This window comes from Caretta caretta, chromosome 11, assembly GCF_965140235.1.
Source record: "Caretta caretta isolate rCarCar2 chromosome 11, rCarCar1.hap1, whole genome shotgun sequence".
Taxonomy (NCBI): Eukaryota; Metazoa; Chordata; order Testudines; family Cheloniidae; genus Caretta; species Caretta caretta.
The window spans coordinates 63,044,784-63,068,028 of record NC_134216.1 but is presented as its reverse complement, the minus strand read 5'-3'; the positions used below and the strand labels follow the sequence as shown (position 1 = coordinate 63,068,028).

The following is a 23,245-nucleotide window of genomic DNA, read 5'->3' as shown; positions in this document are numbered from 1 at the left end:
TTGGGTGAGGAAAGCCACATTCATGAGACTGTGTCATGAGCTCACCCCAGCCCTGTGGCGCAAGGACACGAAAATGAGAGCTGCCCTGCCATTGGAGAAGCGCTTGGCAGTTGCACTGTCAAAGCTAGCTGCTCTAGACTGCTACCGATAGGTCGCTAACCAGTTCGGAGTGGAAAAGTCGACCATTGGACTCGTGTTGATTGAAGTGTGCAGGGCCATTAATCGTATCCTGCTCCGAAAAACCATGACTCTGGGCAACGTGCGTGATATCGTAGATGGCTTTGCACAAATGGGCTTCCCTAACTGCGGGGGAGCGATAGATGGCATATTCCAATTCTGGCACCAGACCACCTAGCCACCAAGTACGTTAATTGGAAGGAGTATTTTTCTATGGTTCTCCCGGCACTTGTGGATCACCAGGGGCATATCACAGACATTAAGGCAGGCTGGTCCGAAAAGGTGCACGATGCACGCATCTTTCAGAACACTAGCCTATCCAGGAAGCTGCAATCAGGGACTTTCTTCCTGGACCAGAAAATCACTGTAGGGGAAATCGAAATGCCCACTGTGATCCCATGAGACCCCACCTATCCCTTAATGCCATAGTGTATGAAATCATACACGGGGAACTTTGACAGCAGCAAGAAGCGGTTCAACAACAGGCTGAACAAGTGCAGAATGACTGTTGAGTGTGCTTTTGGCCGTTTAAAGGCCTGCTGGCACTGCCTATATGGAAGGCTGGACCTAGCCAATGACAATGTTCCTATGCTTATAGCTGCGTGCTGTACACTCCATAATATTTGTGAAGGGAAGGGTGAAAGCTTCACTCATGGCTGGACCACTGAGGCTCAGCGCCTGGAGGCTGAATTTGAACAGCCAGAGACCAGAGCTATTAAAGGGGCGCAGCATGAGGCCATAAGAATCACGGATGCGGCGGGGCAGCAATTTGAAGCTGAAAGCCACTAATATTTGTTGCTATGCTCAGGAGTGCAGAGCTTGTAATGCTAGGTGGTGGTGTGATTGGTGCAGACGATGCAATGAGAAGGTTTAAGAAATATGCTTGTTGCTTTGCAGGGCTCTGTTTGCTTTCAAGTAATGGAATAAAGGTTGCTTTCAAACCAAAACAATTATTTTATTAAAAAACCACCAAAACAATTATTTTATTAAAAAACCACCAAATGAGAGAGACAAACAAAAAAAACCATATCAGCACTATGGGAGATGTGGGAAGGGAGGGTCCCAGGAGGAGACGGGGTCCCAAGACAGTTAAAGATTTGCGTATGTCCAAGTATTATATGCAACCTTTGGAGTACAGTGCAGTGGGTACTGTACTTCCGCACGGCTAAACTGCAGAGGGACAGGTGTTGAGTGCAGGGGGTACTGGGAGTCCGCAGGGCTGGACTGTGACAGGTCAGGAGTGAAATGCAGCAGGTACAGACTGAAGCCAGGAGCTTGGTAAGAGTCTGTTGGCGGTGTCTGGGGCGGCGCATGGGAAAGAGCTTTGCGACAGTGGCCACAGGGGAGGGTGGGCACAGAGCTGCTTGGTTTGCAGTGCTAGTAGTGCCTGGAGTGTGTCCACCTGGCGCTCCATAACCTTTAAGAGGCGTTCTGTGGATGTGTTCTGGCGCGACGCGTTCTCCTTTTGGTCCCTCTTCTCGCTGTCCCGCCACTCCTTCAATTCTTGTTTTTTGGCCACGGAAAGCATCATGACATCACGCAGAAAGTTCTCTTTAGTTCTTTGTGGCTGCTTTCTAATTCTGAGCAGCCATTCAGCCGGCAATAAGAAAGAGGGAGGCTGGGCTCCAAAGGTCATATCTGTGAAGCCAAAATGCAATATTTTACATGTTTGCAACACAGACCACTGATTCAGTGATTTAGAACACAGCCACTATTCACATACCTGTCACTAACTGGCTGACCCCAGGCAAGCACACATGAGCCAAAAGACCCCCAAAATGGTGAGTAACCGCAGGGGCAGGGGAAATCAGTGTTCCAGGACCGTACTGTACACTGGGCACCTGGCCCTTGGGGGAGAGCCAGCACTCTGGAGCGGGGCTTTATAATCATTACTGTCCCCAGATTTTCCACAGGCTGTGTTCTTTATGGAAGATATCTCGCTGCTGAGGGGAGCAGGGAATCAAGGGAGGGTCTTCTCCAAGCCTGCAGCTTCTGCCCGGGCCCTTATGTGGCTAACCTGTGTGCAGCAATGGTCCCCCACCCCACACCCCCAGTGACGGCACAGTGGCGCAGGAAAGTTACCCTTAATGGGGCAAGAAACAAAGCAGCACTGACAAAGAACTTGCGGCAGTGGATTGCCCAGTATCTCCAGGAGAGTTTCGTGGAGATCTCTGAGGCAGATTCCCGTGAAGTGAGGGAGTCAATCAACACCCTGTTCTGCTGCTCAAATTAGGCATGTGGTGGTACGCGAATCATACAGACACAAGCCTGCTTTCTGCAACCCTCCTGCCCCCAACAACTCACTTCGGCGATTCCCAAAATCAAAGCCACTTACCAGGGGCCTCCTCTCCTGTTTGCGCTTCGTCAAGCTCCGAAAGTTGTGACTGGCAAGCCTCCTCCGGGGTAGAGAACAGCTCCTGGCTGCATGCATTTCTGACTTCCGAGTCGTCCTCTGCCTCTGGGTCCCCCTCCACATCCTTGTGCAAGATTTCTTCCTCTTGGCTTGGTCCACTCTTGACTAGCACATGAGCCACTGAAGTATCCACAGTGACCTTCGCAGTGGAGGTGGCGTCACGACCGAGTATCACGTCCAGTTCTTTGTAGAGATGGCAGCTCGTGGGTGCAGCACCGAAGCGGTGGTTTGCCTCCCACGCCTTGTGGTAGGTGTTCCGCAGCTCCTTCACTTTGACCCTGCACTGCAGTGTGTGCTGGTCATGGCCCCTTTCCCGCATGCATCGTGAAATCTGTCCGTAGGTATCACAATTCCTATGGCTGGAGCGCAGCTGGGACTGGACAATCTCCTCTCCCCAAATGCTGATGAGATCCAGCAGCTCGGCATTGCTCCAAGCAGGGGATCGCCTGGTGCATGGAGCAGCCATGGTCAGCTGAAAAGATCTAATATACCAGATTGTTTGTTGTAGAATTCTCTTAACAATCTGAACTGCCCTTTCTACTAATCCATTCTCTTGTAGTTGCTAGGTGCTAAAAGGAATACTGTATTCCAAAGTCATACTTTATCCCACCAGCTTGGAATTCATGGCAAACTGTTCCCATCAGCAACTATTTCTTCTAGAATTCAAAAATAACAGCCTTTTAATTTCTCTGTGACCTACTGACTTGTGGGTCTAATGAGAAGAAGAATGTCTACAAACCCAGAAAAAAAGTCAATGGTTATCTGATAGGTGTGTCCCTTTTCTTCACATTGGTTTAGTCCTAATTCTTTTCCAAGGACTACCAATTAACACTGAGTATTAGAGGCTCTTTGGACTGTGTTTTTCTGGCCACTCTAAGTCGAGGACAGTTAAGATCTGTCCTATGCTGGGACACAACTGATATTTTGGCTTGCTCCTGGCATTTTGTGAGACTCTGATGTCTCTTCATCTTTCAAGGACTATAGGATAACAAAATTGCCATAAGTTGTCAACTTTGGCGAATTATTCTATCATTGCATGGAAATCATAGGCTAGATGTGGGACCCCATTAAAAAAACAACAACTCTGTGACCTATATCTTATAATCCTGGATACAGCGGGTAGTTATGAATCAGCACGAGTGTCTATTTTAATCAGTTCTAATTTTCATTGGGAAGCTATCAGGCCACTCAAAATGGTACCAACATGTGATTCTATATAATCGCAAGCTTCTGCAGAATCTGGGTAACCAACAGGACCCCTTGATAAGGTTTAGCCACCACCACAAACTTCTCTGGAGCATATTTTATAATAGGTGTAAAGGCACTAGCAATCTCTAGCATGTAAGAGGCCCCCTATCTGTGTCTTTACTGTTTGTTACTGGAGACAGTGGATTGCGGTTGTCTGAAGCTTGAAAATACCAAGACCCTGCAAATATTTTGTGAAACTATAATCAAATGTTCTCTCCCTATTTTTGTATATTGGTCCAAGAGTCTAAAAGCCATCTAGAACAATATGCTACAGGTTTCTAACTATTTGCATGTAAATGAACTATCAGCACATCCTGACCACAGCTGCCAGCGTCTGTCACAATGGCTCTAGATTTAGAAACAGCATAAAATGTATACGGATATGGTCAATATATTCTTTAGATCCCTAAAAGCATGTTCCTGTGCTTTAACCCAGATTCACAGAGCAGTTCATAACAAGGTTGGCCTTTTGAGAATAAGTTAGATATGAATTTAGTCAATAGCTATTCATTCCAAGAAACTGCACAGGTTCTGAATTATTTTAGGTGGTAGCATTTCAACTATACTTTGACTTTGTCTGGATCTGTCTTCCGATCCCCGTTCATCAATCACATGCTCCAAGAACTGTAGCTGCGTGCCGAAGGTTGCTGACCCCGGCACAGATTAACCCCCTTCCCAGGCTTAAGAAGGATTTTCCTAAAGTGGGAAACCTTTGTTTGATCCCCATCCACCTACAGAGGAAAAGTACCAGCAATGTTCAAGATGGTATTTTGTATCAGGTGATCTTATAACCTGACCTGGTAGTGTCACATCTACATCCCAGGATGCCTCTCAGGAAGAAGAGAGATTAATATCTTCATCTTCAGTCTTATTGTTTCTTCCTAATGGCCCATCAAAGCTGTGATGGCCAGTTGTCTGGGGGAGTACGCAAATACACACACAATTGTAATTGTTACATAGTCAATATTCCTAACTTTAGACACAGAAATGATACATGCATACAAATTGGATAATCACATTCAGTAAATCATAACCTTTCCAATGATACATTTTATGCAAGATGGCTCATATAAGGTATCTTAGTTATGCCATATGCATATCATACCCATATTTCTATGAAGAAATATGGGGTGTAACATCACAGGATCATTAAGGTCCCAAACATGCAAAGCGCTGAGTGCACTCATTGCTCTGCAGGTGGTATTCAGTACTTCTCATAATCAGGCCCTACCACGTGCCTGCCAATTCTCCAAGGGTTTGTCTACACTTACAGTGCTGCAATAGTACAGCTGCGCTGCTGTAGCGCTTAGTGAAGGTGCTACCTATCCCAACAAGAGAGCTCTTCCCATCAGCATTAAGTACTCCACCTTCCCGAGAGGTGGTAGGTATGTCAACAGGAAAAGCCCTCCCATCAACATAGCACTGTCTACACCAGGAGTTCAGCCACTGTAGATGCTTCACTCAGGGGTGTGGATTTTCTACAACCCCTGAACAACATAGTTATAATGACACAAGTTTGTAATGTAAACCAGGCCAAGTGCCATACATGTAAAGCTTACAAACTTACGTATGTACAAACAAACTTTACATGACGGATCATGAAATTAATTAGGACACATATTAAAAAATAAAAATCCAAAGCTCCTTCATTAGTGCAGTAAAGTGTGTATGAAACAAGTTATAAAACTCTGTTTTAAAACTCAGGATAGATGCTGTGTTTGAGAAGGGCAACCTTAACTCTAATATTTGAGGATTTTGGTTTGTTTGGGAAATATTTTTTTAAAAAACACATACCTCATATTCTTGAAAGCCACTGCAACCTAATTTGTTTGTTTGTTTTTTGAATAGTGTTTATATTGTACAAGATCATTTTCAATCCAATGGCAGGTAAATTAGGGAAAGGTTTAATTGACATATCAGGAGTGAAAAGTAGCAGGCCTGACTATATAAGTAGAAAACAGAGACATAGTATCTTATGGTGAGATGATACTACACAGTCTCTTTTGAGGAGCACAGTCTTCTAGAGGATTTCTGAGGAGTTATTTCAACTGGAACTCATTTTATTTGCATGAAGTCTTGCTTCCTTAGCGTTTCATCTGCTCCTGCTTACTTTTCACATAAAAGTTTATCTTCTGTACCCAGCATCTTCTTACGAATGGTAATGTTTTAAATAGCAATACATGGGAAATTACTGTTCATCTGTATTGACAAGGTGCCCAAAGACTTAATTCGTGTCAGGGCCCAGGTGCTATAGAAACATACAATCCCTGCCCAATGATTTATAAATTTAAGACCCAGATGGTAAACGCCTCCTTATACAGAAATAGTCCTACTGACTTCAACTGAACTACTCATGTGAGTAACTTCTCACTATTATGAGTGAAGGGTTCTCTATGTTGCCCTAACTTAAGATGATACAACAAATAAATTAATTAATAACAGTGGGGGAAAAGGAGGATAAGGGTAACAATAATAAGAATTTATATGCTGCCCTTCACACTGTGATTTCAAAGCACTCCACATTAATAAGCTTCATAATACCCCTGTAAGGCGGAATTATGCTCAATTTATAGATAAAGAAACTGAAGTACGTAGCGTCCCAAGGTCAGTCAGTGGCATGGGGGGAATAGAAACCAAAGTACTGACTCTTAATTCCTATTCTAAATACTCCCTCCCCAGGAAAATTTGATTTTCTTACAAATAAAATAGGAATATTTTAATGTTTCTAAAACATTACACTTGCATGCATCTTTCTGGGATAATACCAAAAGGTGAAGGTGAATCTAAATACATTATAATGCAGTACAGGTGTGCTATTATCCCAACCAAGAACATCTTCTATTATATATTTGGTGATTTTTCAGAAATAAAATAGTTTGCTAGCCTGGTGAGCTTCTCAGCCATGGAGCCAAAGAAGCATTCAGGTACCAAAATGTTTTAAAATATTCTCCTTGTTGCTGAAGGAGAAATACATTTGACATTCAGCGTTGCACTGTCTTTAACTTAGAAATTCAAGCTTTCATCTAGCCAAAAAGATAGTGACAGTGGGTTTCTGTCTAGGATCAGAAAAAAATGTGGAAGACCAGAAGATAAAAAAGATTGGGAGGCCTTACTGATAATTTGGACTATTTAGACCTAATTATGGTGGCCTTTCAATGAACAGATGATAAACAGGAAGATCACTGGGGGATACAAAGCCTAACTAGCGTAAGATGCTTGTGCATGCATATAGAATAGATGGCAAACAGATTTAAAAGATACACAAACAGTTTGTGTACCTGAGAAGACAATCAGATCTGCTAAAGGCTACCTTTAAAAAAAAAAAAATTCAGTGTGGTAAGTTTTCAATTTTTAAAAATATTTTTAAATGGCCACTTCTGTACACGACCAGGCTTGCAGCAGTGGAGACTGAAGTCCTCTAGCCACAGAACATGTACAGCACACACAGTGCGAGTCCACTCACTGCACTGTGGCTGTGCCTCAGTCATGACTTGATGTATCAGGTTGATTCTTTTGTTTGTCTGTTTAATTACTTGTATTACAGTAGCAAGTAAAGGCCCCAGGCAGGATCAGGTCTTGATTGTGTATTTACTATAAAAAAATTTAAGATGGATCGTAAACTCTTTGGGGCAGGGACTAAATTACAGTGATAACATAGATGACACGATAACAATGGTCATGCATCCACCACACAAAAATACAAGAATGAAAAGAAGCCACCAGCTCATTATATATAAAACAACTGTCATTACCTTCTGACACCTGTGCAGTCACCAATGTCCTAGGTCTTATTTGTACTGAAGACAAAGATTAAAAGCTCTGTACTATATCCCATTACTAATCTTCATGATCTACTCAATCCCTCACTATGTTTTATGTAATCATCTATTCATAAATGTTTAGTATACTGTAGTATATTTTGCTGTTCATAAGACATTTGTGTTTATGAAACACAGTTTTTCATACAAATGGATGTTGACAAATGATATAGACCCCAAAGATAATTTAAGTCCCCACAATCTAATATCTATAGGAAACGTTTTAATGAAAATACTCTGAATTTCAGTTTTTATAGATTTCTTTTTTGTTAGACATTCCCCAGGAGCATTCGCAACCCAAGCACTACAGAAAAGAACCAGAAAATGAAAAATGACTAGACAAATCAAAACAGCAGAAGGAGTTTTTAAATAATCAGTACTGTCACAAGTGTTACCAGTAAGGACTTTAAAAATATACTGGACCAAATTCTCCTCTTAGTTACACCAGAGTGATCCCAATTATTGCAACTGGGTTACACCAATATAACTGGGAAGAGAATATGACCCATTATTTTTATCTTGACAGTATCTCTTTAATTCATATATATATTCCAAAATAATCATCTTATAAACACTTTACCATCAGGAAGAGATTTTAAAAGAAAAAAAATGCTATTTTAAAAACTTTTCTGCATTGCTCTATTTCTCCTCTTATATACACCTCTTTCATTATACACACTCATACATCCATAAGCTTTACATAGTGATTCAGCATTTAGGAGGCATTCAGGCCCAGTCTCACAACCAACCATATGGGGAGCTCCCATTCCCATTAGCCTCAATGGCAGCTGCACGGAGGGCTTACAGGATTAGGCCCTTCATTTCTAGGCACTTCAGTACCAATTACATATAAAAGTTGCAATAAAACAATGCTCACAAAACAAGATTTGGGGTCAGACATCTTATTAAAATGCATAAAAATATCAAATATTTATTTTCTTAACTAACATTTTTAAAAGGCTGTTATGTTTGCCCCCTCGTAATTTACACCTAAATTATCAATCCTAAAAAAAACCTCTTGTTGAGTGATTTTGAAAATTATTAATTTTTTTAGCACTTCCAATGTGATCAGCTCTTTACAATAATTCATAAAAGGCAACTCCTGACCAGAAGGCCTTCCAAAACAAAACAGACATATGAAAAACAGAATGCAGTGGGAAATCCAAAGGTGCATATAACTTGCTTATTTGTCATTATAATATTTGGGAAAGGATAAAAAAACCCACTCATTTCATGTGGTAAGGGTAGTATCTTGGCAAACTGTGATTGGGAGATTATGCATTTTTAGTGCATTTTTGCGCTGTCCTCCATGATACATATACACGGAAAGAGGAAACGAACAAAATGTTGAGGGAGGAATTGTTGGTGGAGTGGGTGGAGTAAATGAAAAGAAGAGGACAGGTATGGGACAAGGTCCAAAATATAAGCTAGGCTGGAACTGTCAGTACTTTGGAAGTGCAGATGAGCAATTTAAACATAATGCAATACACAAGGGAGAATCCAGTGAAAGCACAGTTAATCCCTTTGCTATGCTAAAGAGATCAAAGCAGTGGAAGTTCAGCTCCAAAAGGGCAAAAACCCATCAAGGAAGAGAGCCAACAAGACATGTTCTGCTTGACCTTCAAGCTTACAGAAACTCCTCGGTAAGAATATTGCATAGTGGAGCTAGTCAGGTTAAGGGGGCACAGCTGAGTGGAAATGAGAGCCACTCTACACAGTACTCAGCCCTAAGCATACCCATTGAAATTAATGCTAACAAGATCAGCATTAACTCCTGCAGAGTTCTGCTCCAACAACAGTTTCTACACCAGGGATTCTCAAACTTCACTGCATCGCGACCCCCTTCTGACAACAAAACTTACTACATGACCCCAGGAAGGGGGGACTGAAGCCTGAGCCCACCCAAACCCCACCACCCAAGGTGGAGGGGCAAAGCCCAAGAGCTTTAGCGCCAGGTGAGGGGCCTGCAACCTGAGCCCCACCACTCGGAGCTAGAGCTGAAGCCAAAGCCTAAGCCCAGCTGCCCAGGGGTGAAGCCCTTAGGCTTTGGCTTCAACCTGGGGCGGTGGGGCTTGGACTTCAGCTTCTGACCCAGGCCCCAGCAAGTCTAATGCCAGCCCTGGCGACCTCATTAAAATGGGGTCACAACCCACTTTGGAGTCCTGACCCATAGTTTGAGAACCATTGTTCTACATAAACCTGAGGTGGAGACCAGGGCACAGGGAGGTAGGGAATGGCATCAGAACTCCTTTAAAAAATAAGATAAAATAAAAATAAAAAATACATGGAGAAGTAACACAAGGAGAGACTGGTAGAGCGGCTGGATGTGTGGGTACCCCAATTTCCTCTCAAATCTCAGATCATCTACATTATTCCCAGACATACATCCCTAAACCCTTGTGCAGGCCTGCAAACACTTTATTCCCCACACTCCACCACCCTGACTTTCCTCCTTAACTTTTCCCTTTCTGCAAGAAGTCACAAGAGAAAAGAGCAAGACCATCCTTAGTAAATTTGGAAGATACTAAGGAGAGAGAATAAAGAATTTCTAATGAGCAACTACACAAAGGAAACAGATTTCCACAGAAATCTAGAAAAACAGTAAATCAAGTCAAAGACAGGCAACAATTGCAATACAAAGAGCTTTACTAAATGTTGTTTATATAATAATTTTCTTAAAGAGGAGCTGGACAAATGGATGGATGTAGATACCTCTGGAAACTGTTCAGAACCCAGCATCAAAGAAATGTGTAGATGAAATATTATTGTACGTGCTAGTGCTACCACTCCTTTTGGGAAACATGCCATATTATTCCCGATCATGTCTCATTCTGCGAAATACTTCAAACTTCCTCTCCCTCCACCTCCACTCTCCCTAACCTTCCCCCCCACACACACACACACACTCGTACACCACAACCCCATGAGTCCACACTTTGGAGAATGACATTTCAGTCCTGTGAGATACTGTGATGTCATTTCTGCAAGTAGCATAGTAGGAAAATGAGGCTAACTAAACAGAATTCCAGCAATGGACTCACTTTTCTATAGTACCCTAGAATATTGCTAGAAATCCTATGAGTATCCATCAACACCTGCCAGTATCTTGAATTTCTGTGCTGAATTACCTAGTAAGCACCTCCCTCCTCATTAAACCATAATTAGAGACTCAGAATAATTTTAAATGAGGAGGCCCAAATGATATTACTTATAATTAGCTCAAAATTACCTCCAGCTATAAAATGTTACACAATACATGTCAAAATATTAACAAATTCATAGTCATTTATTTAAATAACATCAAGCATAGTGAATTTGTTTGAACTTAGTAGAAACCTAATGTAATTCAATAGGAACACTAATGCATCAGAGTCTAACAGCAGTATTCTATACACGGATCCAACTTTTCATGATAAGAACAGAGACATTGATCTCTTCTTGCACAAATCCTCTTCACCTTCCAAAATGTTATCTTTTTAATGCAGAATCCATGGGCAGGAGTAAAATTCCTTCATCCTTTTTCAATGGAAAAGCATTTTTCAAGTAATATAAAATGGCTTGAAAGAGATATTTTGAAGTATATTTACTTCTAGACCTGATCATTACACAAAACCAATATCATATTCCTAAATCACAGATCAATTCAGGCACATTTCTACTGACCAGCTCAAATTTATAAATCTGTATCAGCACAAGGTAAATATTAAAGTAACATTTTTTTTCCAGTTTTTAATTATAAAAGTGTTCAGTTTCTGACTAAAGATTTTGAAAACTGGCAACTTTTATAATTATTGCTACTGTGCATGCATTAGCAGGAAACCAGAATTTAGTTCATTTAGCAACACTTTGAGTTAAATGGTCTCATGTTTAAAAACAAGGCAAGGGCCACAAACACTTGAATAGTCTAGCACAATTTTAAAGAGTATTTTGCTGCTTACAGTATCACAATTCAGAGTAAGTCAAACCAATGTGATCTATATTGGGATTATAGGCCAAAAAATTGCTGAATTCTGATCCAATTCCACAACTTCCCTGAAATGCCAGGATAAGTGATTTGGATCTAGAATTTCAATGCAGGCCTGTCTTTAAATTTCCACAATTTTTTTTTTTTTAAAAGTGGAAGTGTGTTTTTTTTCTCTCACTTCTAAAAGTGGTGCAATGACCTCTGAAGTCTTGGTGTCCTGCTAAATAAATACTCTAAAATAGCAGTAATACAGTTCCACAGCAGATACTATTACTTTTAAGCTACTGTACATCAAGTCTCTTTTGGCCCTACCTTGTTGTGTTTCTGCTGGTGTCTTGCCCTAGTGTCCAGGATATGATAAGGGCTTTCAGAGTCTCTGTTGATATAATAGACCAGTCTTGAAGGCAGTGTGATTTCTTTCTGGATTTCATTGCTCTGGTTGTTATTCTTACTGCTACTGCTGTTACTCTGTAGAAATGTATTCTCTTTATCTGCCAGTGCTCCTGCTATTCCTCCTGCCGTTTCATTCCAATGCAGAGCTAAGGAAAAAAGATAGCCTGCCATAAACTAAAGTGCAGAATGTGTCCCTTTCCATAAAATGAAGCTAGAGGTATGTTTTGCTGTATTCTAGTGTATTATTCGCTTAAACAGAAATAATAGGCTGCTCATTAATGCAGTATGTTTGATTTCTTTTTACACTTTAAACGTTTTTCTGCTATCATGTATTATTTAAATACATGTATATTTTCACATGCAATCTCGATGATGAGTATTTTAAAGCCTTTCATCTTGGGGGCAGAGGGGAAATCTCTTAATGGACATGCAGCCCTCTCTTACACTTCTCTCTCCTGGCAGCACGCAGGCACACTGTGCTGTAGTGAACCATGCATACATCTGTGAAACTGCTGGGCACGCTCCACACATTCCTAAGACAACTTGAGTCCTGAGTTCATGTGCACTGAATGTTAATCGATCCCCTTTACATAATGGCTAATTTTCCCTATTCCTGTAACTTTGAGAATGCCAAGAGCACTTCCAGCAGGCAGCATTCCAGGGTTTTCCTGCTCAAACCCCCATTTCCTTCCTGTTCATTTTCAAGGTATCTGGTATCAATCAATCTGGCAAACAATATAATAGCAGTAATAATAATAATGGCATCTTGAAAACAATTGCATCCAGCATTCGGCATTTCATTTAAATACAGCTCAAACGAAACCAAACCTTCAAAAACATACTGTATTTGCAGATATGTTCTTCCTACAAACATCACAAAATACCTTCCCAAACATTTTTTGTCTCTGCTTCATAATGCATTGTATACATATCCTTCCCTCCGCAATGAAAACAGGATTTAAAGAGGGTTTTAACCCATTACTGTGTGGTCTTTTTAAAATGCACAAATATGGATACACACCCCATATCTGGAGATAGGACAATGTCATATGTGGAGTTAGGACAATTACTATTAAAGGCAGAAAACGGACAGGCACGGAAGATTATTGGGGTGGGTGAAATGGATGGATGGACGGATGGACAGATCTCTCTTGCACACCCACACACCTGTCTCTCACACACACAAATGGCCAGCTCTCTTACACACACACACACACACCCGTGTCCCCGGCGCCAAGGGCAGCTCTCTACCCACCGGTGGCCGCAGCAGCCCCCCAGGGCCGGGGCCAGGCGGGGCCGGAGAGGAGCAGCAGCCCCAGCAGCAGGTGCAGGCGGCTCGGCGGCCGGAGCCTCAGGCAGGAGGCGGCTTCGGGGAGGCTGCGGCCGGAGAGGGGCTGCCGCCGGGCGCTGCTGCCAGGAGGCTTCATGGCTCATAGCTCCCGGGGTACCGCTCTAACGGAGACTGGGGCGGCCGCTGCGAAGGAGCCGGGGGCGGGGCTGCCCCGCTGCGGCGGGGATCACAGCCGCGCCGCCGCCCTCATACTGCCCCCGGGAGGGGGCGGCGGGGACTCCGGCGCTGTCCGGGGTGTGGGGGAGGGGCGCGGCACCCCCGCCCCACGGGTCCTAGCTGCAGTTTCCACCGCAGCACCAGCTCGCCTGGCTCCCGCCTGCCCGCTCGGCTGCTGAGGGCTGTTGCTGCTGACTGGGCGCGCGCGCGACTCCGTCCCCCTCTACCCACCCTCCATCGCTGGCGCGCGCGCGCGCCTGCTCCTCCCCGCTCTTCCCAGTTCCCGGCGCGCGCGCGCCCGCATCCTCCCTCCCTCATTCGCCTGGCGGTGTTGCGGCGCGAGCCCCGCCCCCGCTTCACACAGGCCTGCAACTGTCGCCGCGCGCGCGCGCGCGCGCGCACCGGGAAGAGGCAAGAGGGTCTGAGGCGCAGAGGTGGGGAAGAGCGCGCGCGCGGCCGAGACAGTTGTCCCTGGGGCTGGCTGACGAGGCGGGTGGGGCGCGTGCTTCTTCCGTGCAAACGCAGCAGCGGCGGAGTGATGCGGCAGAGAGCGCCGAGCCCCTGCCCCTCATACCTCCCCGAGCCCTGCTGCACGGGCGGGCAGAGGGGCAGCCGCCCCCCCCCACCCTAGGCACCTCTGCCTCGGCTCCCCAGAGCGCTGCCCGCCAGCCCCTAGCCAGTGGCTCACAGCAGGGATGTACTGGTTGCTTGGCGAAAGGCTGGACTAAGAATCAAATTGGACTCCAACTTCTACTTAATTAAATGAAATGCAGTGGGCCATCTTCTTACCCTGCGGTGTAAACAGAAATGCTCCTTCTACCCGCTGAGGAATTATTAGGGAGACGTTGCGTGGCCTATGCTATGTAGGTGGTCAGGATGGAGGATCACAATGGTCCCTTCTGCCCTGGGAATCTATGAGCCAAGCCAACTCAAGTTTCAAAATTTCAGATTTGCATAACCTGGGTTCTTTCCTCCTTGCAATGAAACCAAATTATGCTAAAAATTCTTGGCAAACTGAACGTTTCATTTGCAGAAACACTGGATCATGGCGTTTCCAAAAACAAAATATGAAACTGACAGTCTTGTCTGTGATCAGCAGTGGTGACAAGACAAGACTATCAGTTTCACGGAGCCGCTGCTGGGGTTCCAAGGATCTGCAGTTTCAGGGTCTGGCCACCATGGGGCTTACCCTGGGACCAGGGAGCCTACGGCTTCCAGGCTCCCTGTCCCTGGGCTCCCTAAATCCTGATGCAGAGCTGTGGATGTTGACTAGAAGTAGCAAAACATATCACTTCTGTGAATTGGCATCTCAGACCAGCTCTAGTCCTCAGTCACAAAAAATATATGCCTCAAATCAAGTTGTTTCCTGCACCCATGTACCCAGCTAATTGACTTCAGGGGATCTCCTGGCCATTACAAAGGTACATGCAGAACAACTTGAAAGTTCAGGGCCAAAGAAAGATATTTCTATGGAAGTACTGTCTGAGCGAGGATGCAGTGCTTTGTGCAATGTACTTTTAAAAGGTTGGATAATTTAATGAATAATAATAATTAATACAATAGCATTTTTTTCTCCAAGGATCTGAAAGCATTTTCCAAAGGTGATTAAGCATCATCATCTCCATTTTATAGAAGGGGAAAACGAGGCACAGGACAGTTAAGTGATTTGCATAAGACTACATAGCAAGTCAGTGGAAGTACCAGAATGTTTAATATTTCCCTTAAAAATACTCAGAAACTGGAAGGATGGGTGAACGAGAAAAGCAAAAAATATCTTCAACTGGCAGTGGATGAACATGGCAGAAATATATTAATCTTTTTTTGAAAATTACATACTTACTGAAGACAAGAAAGCCACACATGCAGCAACTGGTTTGGAATGAAAAGCGTTCAGTGTCCTGGAATACAGATAAAGGTCCCAGTACTGCAGTCCTTACCCAGGCAAAATACTCATGAACGTCAATGGGTATTATGTCTGAGAAAGGACTGCAGGACCAGACCCAAAGTATAGCAAATAGCCTGTATGTATATGTGGCCAATGATTAGTTAAATTAAATAATTGAAGATGGAACACAATTTGATCAATAGTCAAGTGTTCATCATTATACAATACACTGAAATTAATGGACATAACATGACACTCAGAGAGGGGGGAGAAATATCTTTGGAGGGGAGCCTAACATGATATATTTACTTAAAAAAAAAAAAAAAGCATGCTTTAAGAATTTTTTATAAATTCCTTTATATTTCACAACTTTCACCTGATCAGGCAGAAATGGTTAGAAGTTGTTTGTTTGGTTTGTTTTTAAAAAGACCGATCATATTCCCAAAGTTAAGATCGACAGAGAGGATATGGATTAATCCTGATACTGACTAATGAAAATTTTAGTTGCATTAGGAGGAAAAAACAAAGGTTGGCAGGACTGATGAATTGGGAATATTTTTTTTAATTCAGCTAACTAAAATAGTTTATTCTAGTGGTGAAATCAGTTTGGGACAGTGGTTTTTCTCCAAAATATAATAGCTTCAGAAATTGAAGGGAGGCACTGTTGTTCAGTGGATAATGCACTGGTCTGAGATCAGGAGATCTAGGCTCTGTTCCTGGTTCTGCCACTGACCTGCTATGTGACCTTGAACAAGTAACTTTACCTCTCTGCCTCAGTTTCCCCATCTGTATGAAGGGGCTAATGACACTTGCCTTCCTTTGTAAAGCACTTTGAGAGCTATTTTGTGAAAAAATTATATAACAACTATTATTGGTATGGTTATAATTCTTACAAGTTCTTTTTCTAAACATGCAAGTAAGTTTTCGATTTTTGAAGAAATGTTTTCTTTTTTGTTTTGTTTTGTGGTAGTCCTTAGAAGCTGTGGCAAATAGCAGAAAGTTTGCTCTATGCTTTATATTTTAAGGTAATTATTGGGACAGAATAGTTTCTTGAGAAACGGTTTCTTGTGTGTGGGCTGAAATTTCTGGATTGCCTGTCTGGAATTTATGAATGACTCTCTATCCTCTGAGCATCAGGAAATGCATTCATAATAGCCCTATTTTAAGAAATGTCATAAGGTGGACTAAAGTAGTTCCAGGATATTGTCATCAGTCAAAACAGTAACTTATGTTTATCATGAAAAATAAACATTGAAAACAAATTTCAACTTTTTACAATAATTCATCCAATCTACATAAACCAAGAGTTCACACCAATCCAAGTTCACCCCACAAAGTATTGTAGTTCCTTGGAAAAGGGATCTGAAGGATTCATCAGACACTCAAAAATCAAATGACTGCTGTTGCCCCTTTGGCCCAACCAGTTGGCCAAAACTTGTGGCCTTGTTTCTCTTAAGAGGAGACATTAATAATACAAGTCAGGTATACTTTTTGGTGCAATTCTGTTTATTTACGGAGAATGTAACAAAGTCCTGTTTCCCTGAACGCAGCAGGAACAACCAACAGCAGGCAGTTTTGTTCACTGTTCCCAAGCCTCATGCAAGTTCCATGCCCCCCAAAGAGCTCTGTTGCACTGCTCTCTCTCAAGGCCACACTCAGTAACTGCCTCTCTCACTCCCTGCTTGCTCTTTTGGCTTTCTGCCTCCTCCACACTCAGAGACAAGGTGGGTGAGGTAATGCCTTTCATTAAACCAACTTCTGTTGGTGAGAGAGAGACCAGCTTTTGAGCTTACAGGCTCTTCTTCAGGTCTGGGAAACTTACTCAGAGTGTCACAGCTAAACACATGATATCACACACACATACAGGTTGCCAAAAACAATCCGCTAGCCCCTGCATGTACAGTGATGGAATCTCTCAAACCACACAGTTTAGCTTCTCATCTGTGGCTTCTATTGTTTCCAGCCACAACCATGCAAAGGGGACTTAATTGCTGTTTCCATTTAGTCTGAAAAAGAGTGTTTAGCACAACCATCAGTTTTAACCAGGTCGGATATGGTCTATAAAGGAAAGACCCACTTGATGGCAGCCATTAACATCTTGCAGCATAACAACACCCCCACCACACCCCTTCAGCTCTGCCCCGTCATTGAATGGAACTTAAAATGATGAAACCCTGAAGGGATTTATTTCCCAGACAGAAAGAAAATAAATCATTTAAGAAATTAAAATTTATACAAGTTTAGCTATTTTTACATAGTGTCTTTCTGTCATGACTTTTCACATCACCAATCCAAATCAATTTTACTTCCCTATCCTCTGTAAAGCGCTTTGAGATCTATATACAAGCTAAGTATTATTGTTATTATTATTAGAAACTTTTAGTCATACAGCCCTTTTTAGAACAGTCATAGCAAACCTCAAATGAGATTCTCCTCCTCTCCCACACAAGCTGCTATTAAAAAATGTAAAGGTGAACTACAAAAAACAATTAAAAATGATACAACAGCTGAAAAGACAGAAGTTCTGTACACCTTTTTTAACCCCTATTAAAATGGAAATCCTGATGCAAGCTTACCTGTGGTGCCACTACCATCTCACCATAATATTGCTGTGTCATATTAGGGTCCTGGGTAGAGGTAGTGGTGAAAATTGAGATAATTTGCTCAAGGACTTCCACAGATACAGTCCTCCAATAAGGAGCAGATGTGAATAATCAACGTGCACAGACAATAACATGCATATCTTGAAAACTGGTATGCTACAAAAGGGGCTAGGGTAGAGTCTGCAGTGCATATCTGGAGTTATTTGGTCAAGGGCTTACCGATATACAACTCCTCCACTCCCATGTTATAAGCTTCTTTTAACTTAAAAAATGATCTAAAATCCACATTCACAAAAGATATTGTCTTGAAAACTGGCATGTCATGACAGGGGATGGGATAGTGTTTGTAATACAAATTTTGGGTCATTTGGTGAAGGGGTTCCTGATATACAGCCACCCCCATATTATGATTTTTAAAAACTTTCAAATCGCTCTAACATCTGCATACATAGTGAGAATATCTTCAGTAGTATATGCCGCAACAGTAGTGGCATATACTTCTTGCTGCCAGTTTGGAGTAACTTGGACAATGAGATCCTCAGATATGGCCCCCTGAATAAGAAGCTGATTTTAGCATTCAAGTTGCTCTAAAACCCACATGCATAGCAAGATTGTCTTAAAATTGGTATTCCACAACAGGAGCTGGGATGGATTTAGGGAAAGGGAGGAAGAGAACGCCCACTGAGATGAATGAGTCAGTTCACACCTCTCAGAGCTATTGTGTCGGAATGTATTCATCTCCAGGGATGTTCTGAGTCGTCTGAGAACCCCTCATTAAAATGAACAAGTCATTTCACACCTCTGAAATCCCTCTGTGCTGCAGAGGGTTGAGCATAGCCTGTTCCCTCTGTTAGTGCCCAAGTGGAGCATGGAGTTTAGGGCTTCCCTCCACTCCCCCTTGCTGCCTCCAAATGGTAGATGTATTCCTTACAGCACATGAATTATCACCTTCCTTCCCCTCCGAGGGCCGTCCTTACCCATACACAAAGTGTGCAGCTGCGTAGGGCACCAGGAAATTTGGGACACCACATTTCCTGTTGCCCTGCGCAGCTGCATGCTGCTCCAGCCCCTGCTCCACCTCTTCCCCAGGGCCCCTGCCCCTGTTCTGCCCCAGCCCTGCCCCCACTCTGCCCCTTCCTCAAAGCCCTAGCCCTGCTCTGCTCTGCCCCCTCCCACCTCTGCTCTGCACCAGCCCGGCCTCTTCCTGCCCCTGAGGACTGCAACAGGGTCAGACCTACACTCACCAGCGGCGGGAAGTCCAGAGACCTGGCCCCAGCCGCGCCACCGGTGAGTGCTGGGGGGTGGTTCCCTCCTGCCCCCCAAGCCAGCCCCACCCCCCCACAGAGGCCTGGGACCAGCCCCTGCCTGGGTGGAGGCGTGGGGCCCCCCCCCACACCCCATGGGGGGGGCTGCATAGGGCCCCAGAATAGCTAGGGACAGCCCTGTCCCCTCCTTATGTCCCTCCACGCCTACAGGGAAGATGGAGGGGCCAGGAAGAGGGCAGAGCTGGTAACAATGAGGTGTCCTAAAGAAGATTTCTTGTGCTTCCTGTCAGGTGCTCAACTCTCTTGCCAGCTCCAGGGAGCAGAGTTAATGTTGCAGGGAAGGACTAGTGTGTACCTTCACTGTACTTCCAGTTTTTCAGAGGTTTAAATATAGCTGCATTTAACTTTCTGGAAGCAGACATGGCACTGCTGATCAACCTTAAGTAAGTTTTTGGGAACTGAATTAATGTATTTAGATCAGATCAAGTTTCTGTTGAGAAGACATACTATTGACAATATCATATTTGTAGCTTATTCAGTTTTGGGCATATGCTAGATCCCTGATGCTGGGCGTTCATTCAATATGTAGAAGGTATTTGACCATGTAGAGTGGAGATAATTTATAATTATTGGGTAAGGCCCCAAGATGCACCAGATCAACACCTGGTACAACTGAGAATGATGGGAGGTTTTCCCACCACTTTTCTAACTTCTAACCTTGGAGACTGCCAGATTCTGAGCTGGCTTTAGTGCAAGCTAGAGCAGCTCTGAGGCTGCTCTAACTTGCACCTGTGGCTAATAGCTCCCCAACAAGTATTCTGCTGGCCTGGATTTCTGGAGTAACTTGTGCTCTGTCCTTTGCACCTCCTGCTCTGACATCTCCCCATCCTGCCCCAGAATCCTTTCTACACCAAAGAGGCCAGGTGTATAAAGGAAATATTCAGTTGCTGCCTTAGTGTCTGTAGTCTACAGGGCATAACAGTGTTCTTGGCAGGTCTGATGTCATAGAAATCCTAGAGGACCAGAAGGGACCTTGATAGGTCATCTAGTCCAGTACTCTGCACTGAGGCAGGACTAAGTATTGTCTAGATCATCTCGGACTGTTCTTTAAAGCCTCCAATGATGGAGATTCAATAACCTCCCTAGGTAATTTGTTCTAGTACTTAACTTCCTAACTATGGTATATCATACTATATAGTATGTTTCATATAGCATACTCCTATTGGACCTGCCAGTATATTTGGTGGGTTCAACTTTTTCTTAGATTTCCTGGACTCTTCACAGTCCTCTTCCCCTGTTCTATTCCCTAGCTGCCCCCAGCAGCAGTTGTGGCCCACTGGTCACATTCAATTCAACTCTCACTTTCTGTTCTAAACATTAAATGGAGAGTTAGAAGAGGACCATGCACTGCTGCTGAAAGGGCAAACACTCACATTGGGTAGGTAGTTTTAAACTGACCTGTTTCCTCCTTGTAGTTGACGCAGCCAGACTCCGCAGTGCTTGGAAGCTGAATCTAAAAGAAAACTTCTGTGATAATCAGGGGCCAACCACCCCAAGGAGAAAACAGGATCTGAACCCCAAAGAATAAACAATTGAATCAAAGGGTTGTATGCAATGTTATTGTGTAGAAATATATGTCAAGTAAGGTCTTTTATGAAAGCTTGTAATGTTTTGAACTTGCTCTTTAGGAGACATGTATACAGGTTATGGTTACAGATGTATGCATGTATATCTATATATGTATACAATTGTAATTGTAACTAGCATGAATCATAGAATATCAGGGTTGGAAGGGACCTCAGGAGGTCATCTAGTCCAACCCCCTGCTCAAAGCAGGACCAATCCCCAACTAAATCATCTCTGCATCCCATGCAACAGCAGCATCACCTCACAACGTGGAGTGAAGTAATCAGACAGGGAGTGTCATCTCCCATTTTACACGAAACTAACTGCAACTAACTAGCATTGTACAACTTAGGGAAAGACAATGGTGGACCATTAAATTAATAGAAAGACACTACAACTGAAAAGAAAAGCCCAGTCTTGGAAATGAAGAAAGGAGGGAGTTTGCCCACTCAGTGTAACCATGAATTACCATAGTTTAAGTGGCTTGGTGGAGCACTTGTAAACATTGTTAAAAAAGGAAGAGGATTTGAAGTGAAGGCTATCCAGAAACTGAGGGCCAGCATCATAGGGTAGGTCTACACTGCAATTAAAAACATGCAGCTGGCCCATGCTAGCTGACTCAGGCTCAAGGGACTTGGGCTGCAGGGCTGTTTCATTGTTGTGTAGACATACTCTATGATGCTGGTCCTCATTTTCTGGATATCTTTCACTTCAAATCCTTTTCCTTTTTTAAAGGGTGACAAACCAGAGAGAGAGAGTCCAAGTGTCTGGTAGTTAAGAACTTGGGGAGATGGATTTAGGAAAACTTGGGATCAGAGGAGGTTGTTGAGGTCACCCTGAAAGGAGTAACTAGGCTGGTGGAAGCTGGGATTGAGACCTTTATGTTCGTAGGCTGACTACTGGTGTCAGAGCTCTGAACCACAGCATCATAGAATTAAGACACCCAGCGTTACAAGGCACGGGGTGACAGAATCTTACTGGTCTGGGTGATCCCCAAAATGTCACAAGTGCCATTTCCCTCTTTCCAACCAGATAGCTGGATTGTGTTACATTTTTCAGAAGAGTCAAATTAAGAGCAAACAGTTCATTAAAAAAAAAAAGTCACGTAAACCTATTCCTCGAATGGATTGTCATTTAAATAACACTCATGATGCAGTAGACTGTGTCCTACACAATAGCAGATGGCGCCATTTATCCAAATCCCTCAGTGTTTGACTACACTGAAAGTAAGAGGTATGTCTGTCTCTACCCTTCTATAAATCATAATTTCATTCTCTTTACAGATTGGTTGTTTGGGGCGGGAGAGGGGGCAACAAAGGATATAAAAAACAGTATATATAAAAGAAAGAAAAGCATAATATATTGTGCAATAATTCTGTAGGACACATTTAATATATTAAGAAGACACAGAGCCAGATCTCAACTGTTGTAAATTAGTATAGCTTCACTGAAGACAGCAGCTGAGGATCTGGACCATAAACTGTAGGTTCCATACAGTTCCTTTTAAGTGCCTCTAACCTCTCCTACTGCTGTCCAGCATTCCCAGAATAAACTACCAATATGATGAACATTTGCTAAGATAAATATAACTTCAAAGGGGTAGCACAAAATTAACCTGTGTCTTTGTACTTGTTCTATGACTCCAGGAGTCAGAAAACCTTCAAGCTAAGTTTATATCAGAGAGAAGTTTTGCTTTCAAGCGCTCAGCACATATTTCACCCAACAGACTTTAGCATCCCAAAATAGGCATGTTTTATTTTGGTGCATGACTTGCTCCTTTGGTAATAATAAAGATGTTTCTGCTTTTTGTTTTGATCTTCCTTCTTTATTTCTGGTAGTTCCCTCCTCCTAGCTCGAGTCTGTGTGTTGCATGCAGTTCCAGGAATATATGGATTTTCTCACCTTTGTTCTCACCTTCCTTAATACTCTTTCCCTGTCCCAGGAGTTATTTTCTTATAACTGTTTCTTTTAAAAAGATAAGCAATTTTACAAATCATTACCACACAAATTGTTGAGTAATAGCAGTAGTGTTATTATTTACTTGCTTTAGCACATGGAATCCCCCAAAAGTGCCCCATCATGCTAGGCAGAAGGTTCCTGCTCTAAAGAGATCACAATCTAAGCATATGATGATACACAACGGGTGGAAAAGAAAAAAACACTAGGTGGGATGACAGGAAATCTGAAAGCATCAGAGGTAATGTCCCACTCTTGGGATTTCTCCCTTATCTAAGTCTACAGTGAAATCTATAATAGTTTTCTGTATAAAATGGGTCTTCCTTGACATTCATTTTCCCAAAATATTTCCCCCAAAGTCCACTTGGCCAAGCAGTTCCTTGCCATCAA

General features: G+C 43.1%; 1 protein-coding gene across 10 annotated transcripts in view; it reads right to left on the bottom strand.

Annotated features, from left to right (window-relative positions):
- ADAM23 (ADAM metallopeptidase domain 23) overlaps positions 1–13,768 on the bottom strand; it is a 181,748-nt gene extending 167,980 nt beyond the window's left edge. For 7 of the 10 annotated variants that reach the window (XR_012664448.1, XR_012664449.1, XM_075118099.1 and 4 more), the window contains exons 1-2: positions 13,269–13,768; positions 11,933–12,159 (exon numbers count right to left, since the gene is read on the bottom strand). Coding sequence is in view for 7 of the 10 variants with exons in the window: in XM_075118099.1 (XP_074974200.1) it covers positions 11,933–12,159; positions 13,269–13,440 (399 nt within the window). In the remaining 3 variants the exon portion in view is untranslated. The remainder of the gene's footprint in view (positions 1–11,932; positions 12,160–13,268) is intronic. The other 3 variants (XR_012664450.1, XM_075118098.1, XM_075118100.1) reach the window with 1 other exon arrangement.
- Between the last annotated feature and the right edge of the window lie 9,477 nt (positions 13,769–23,245).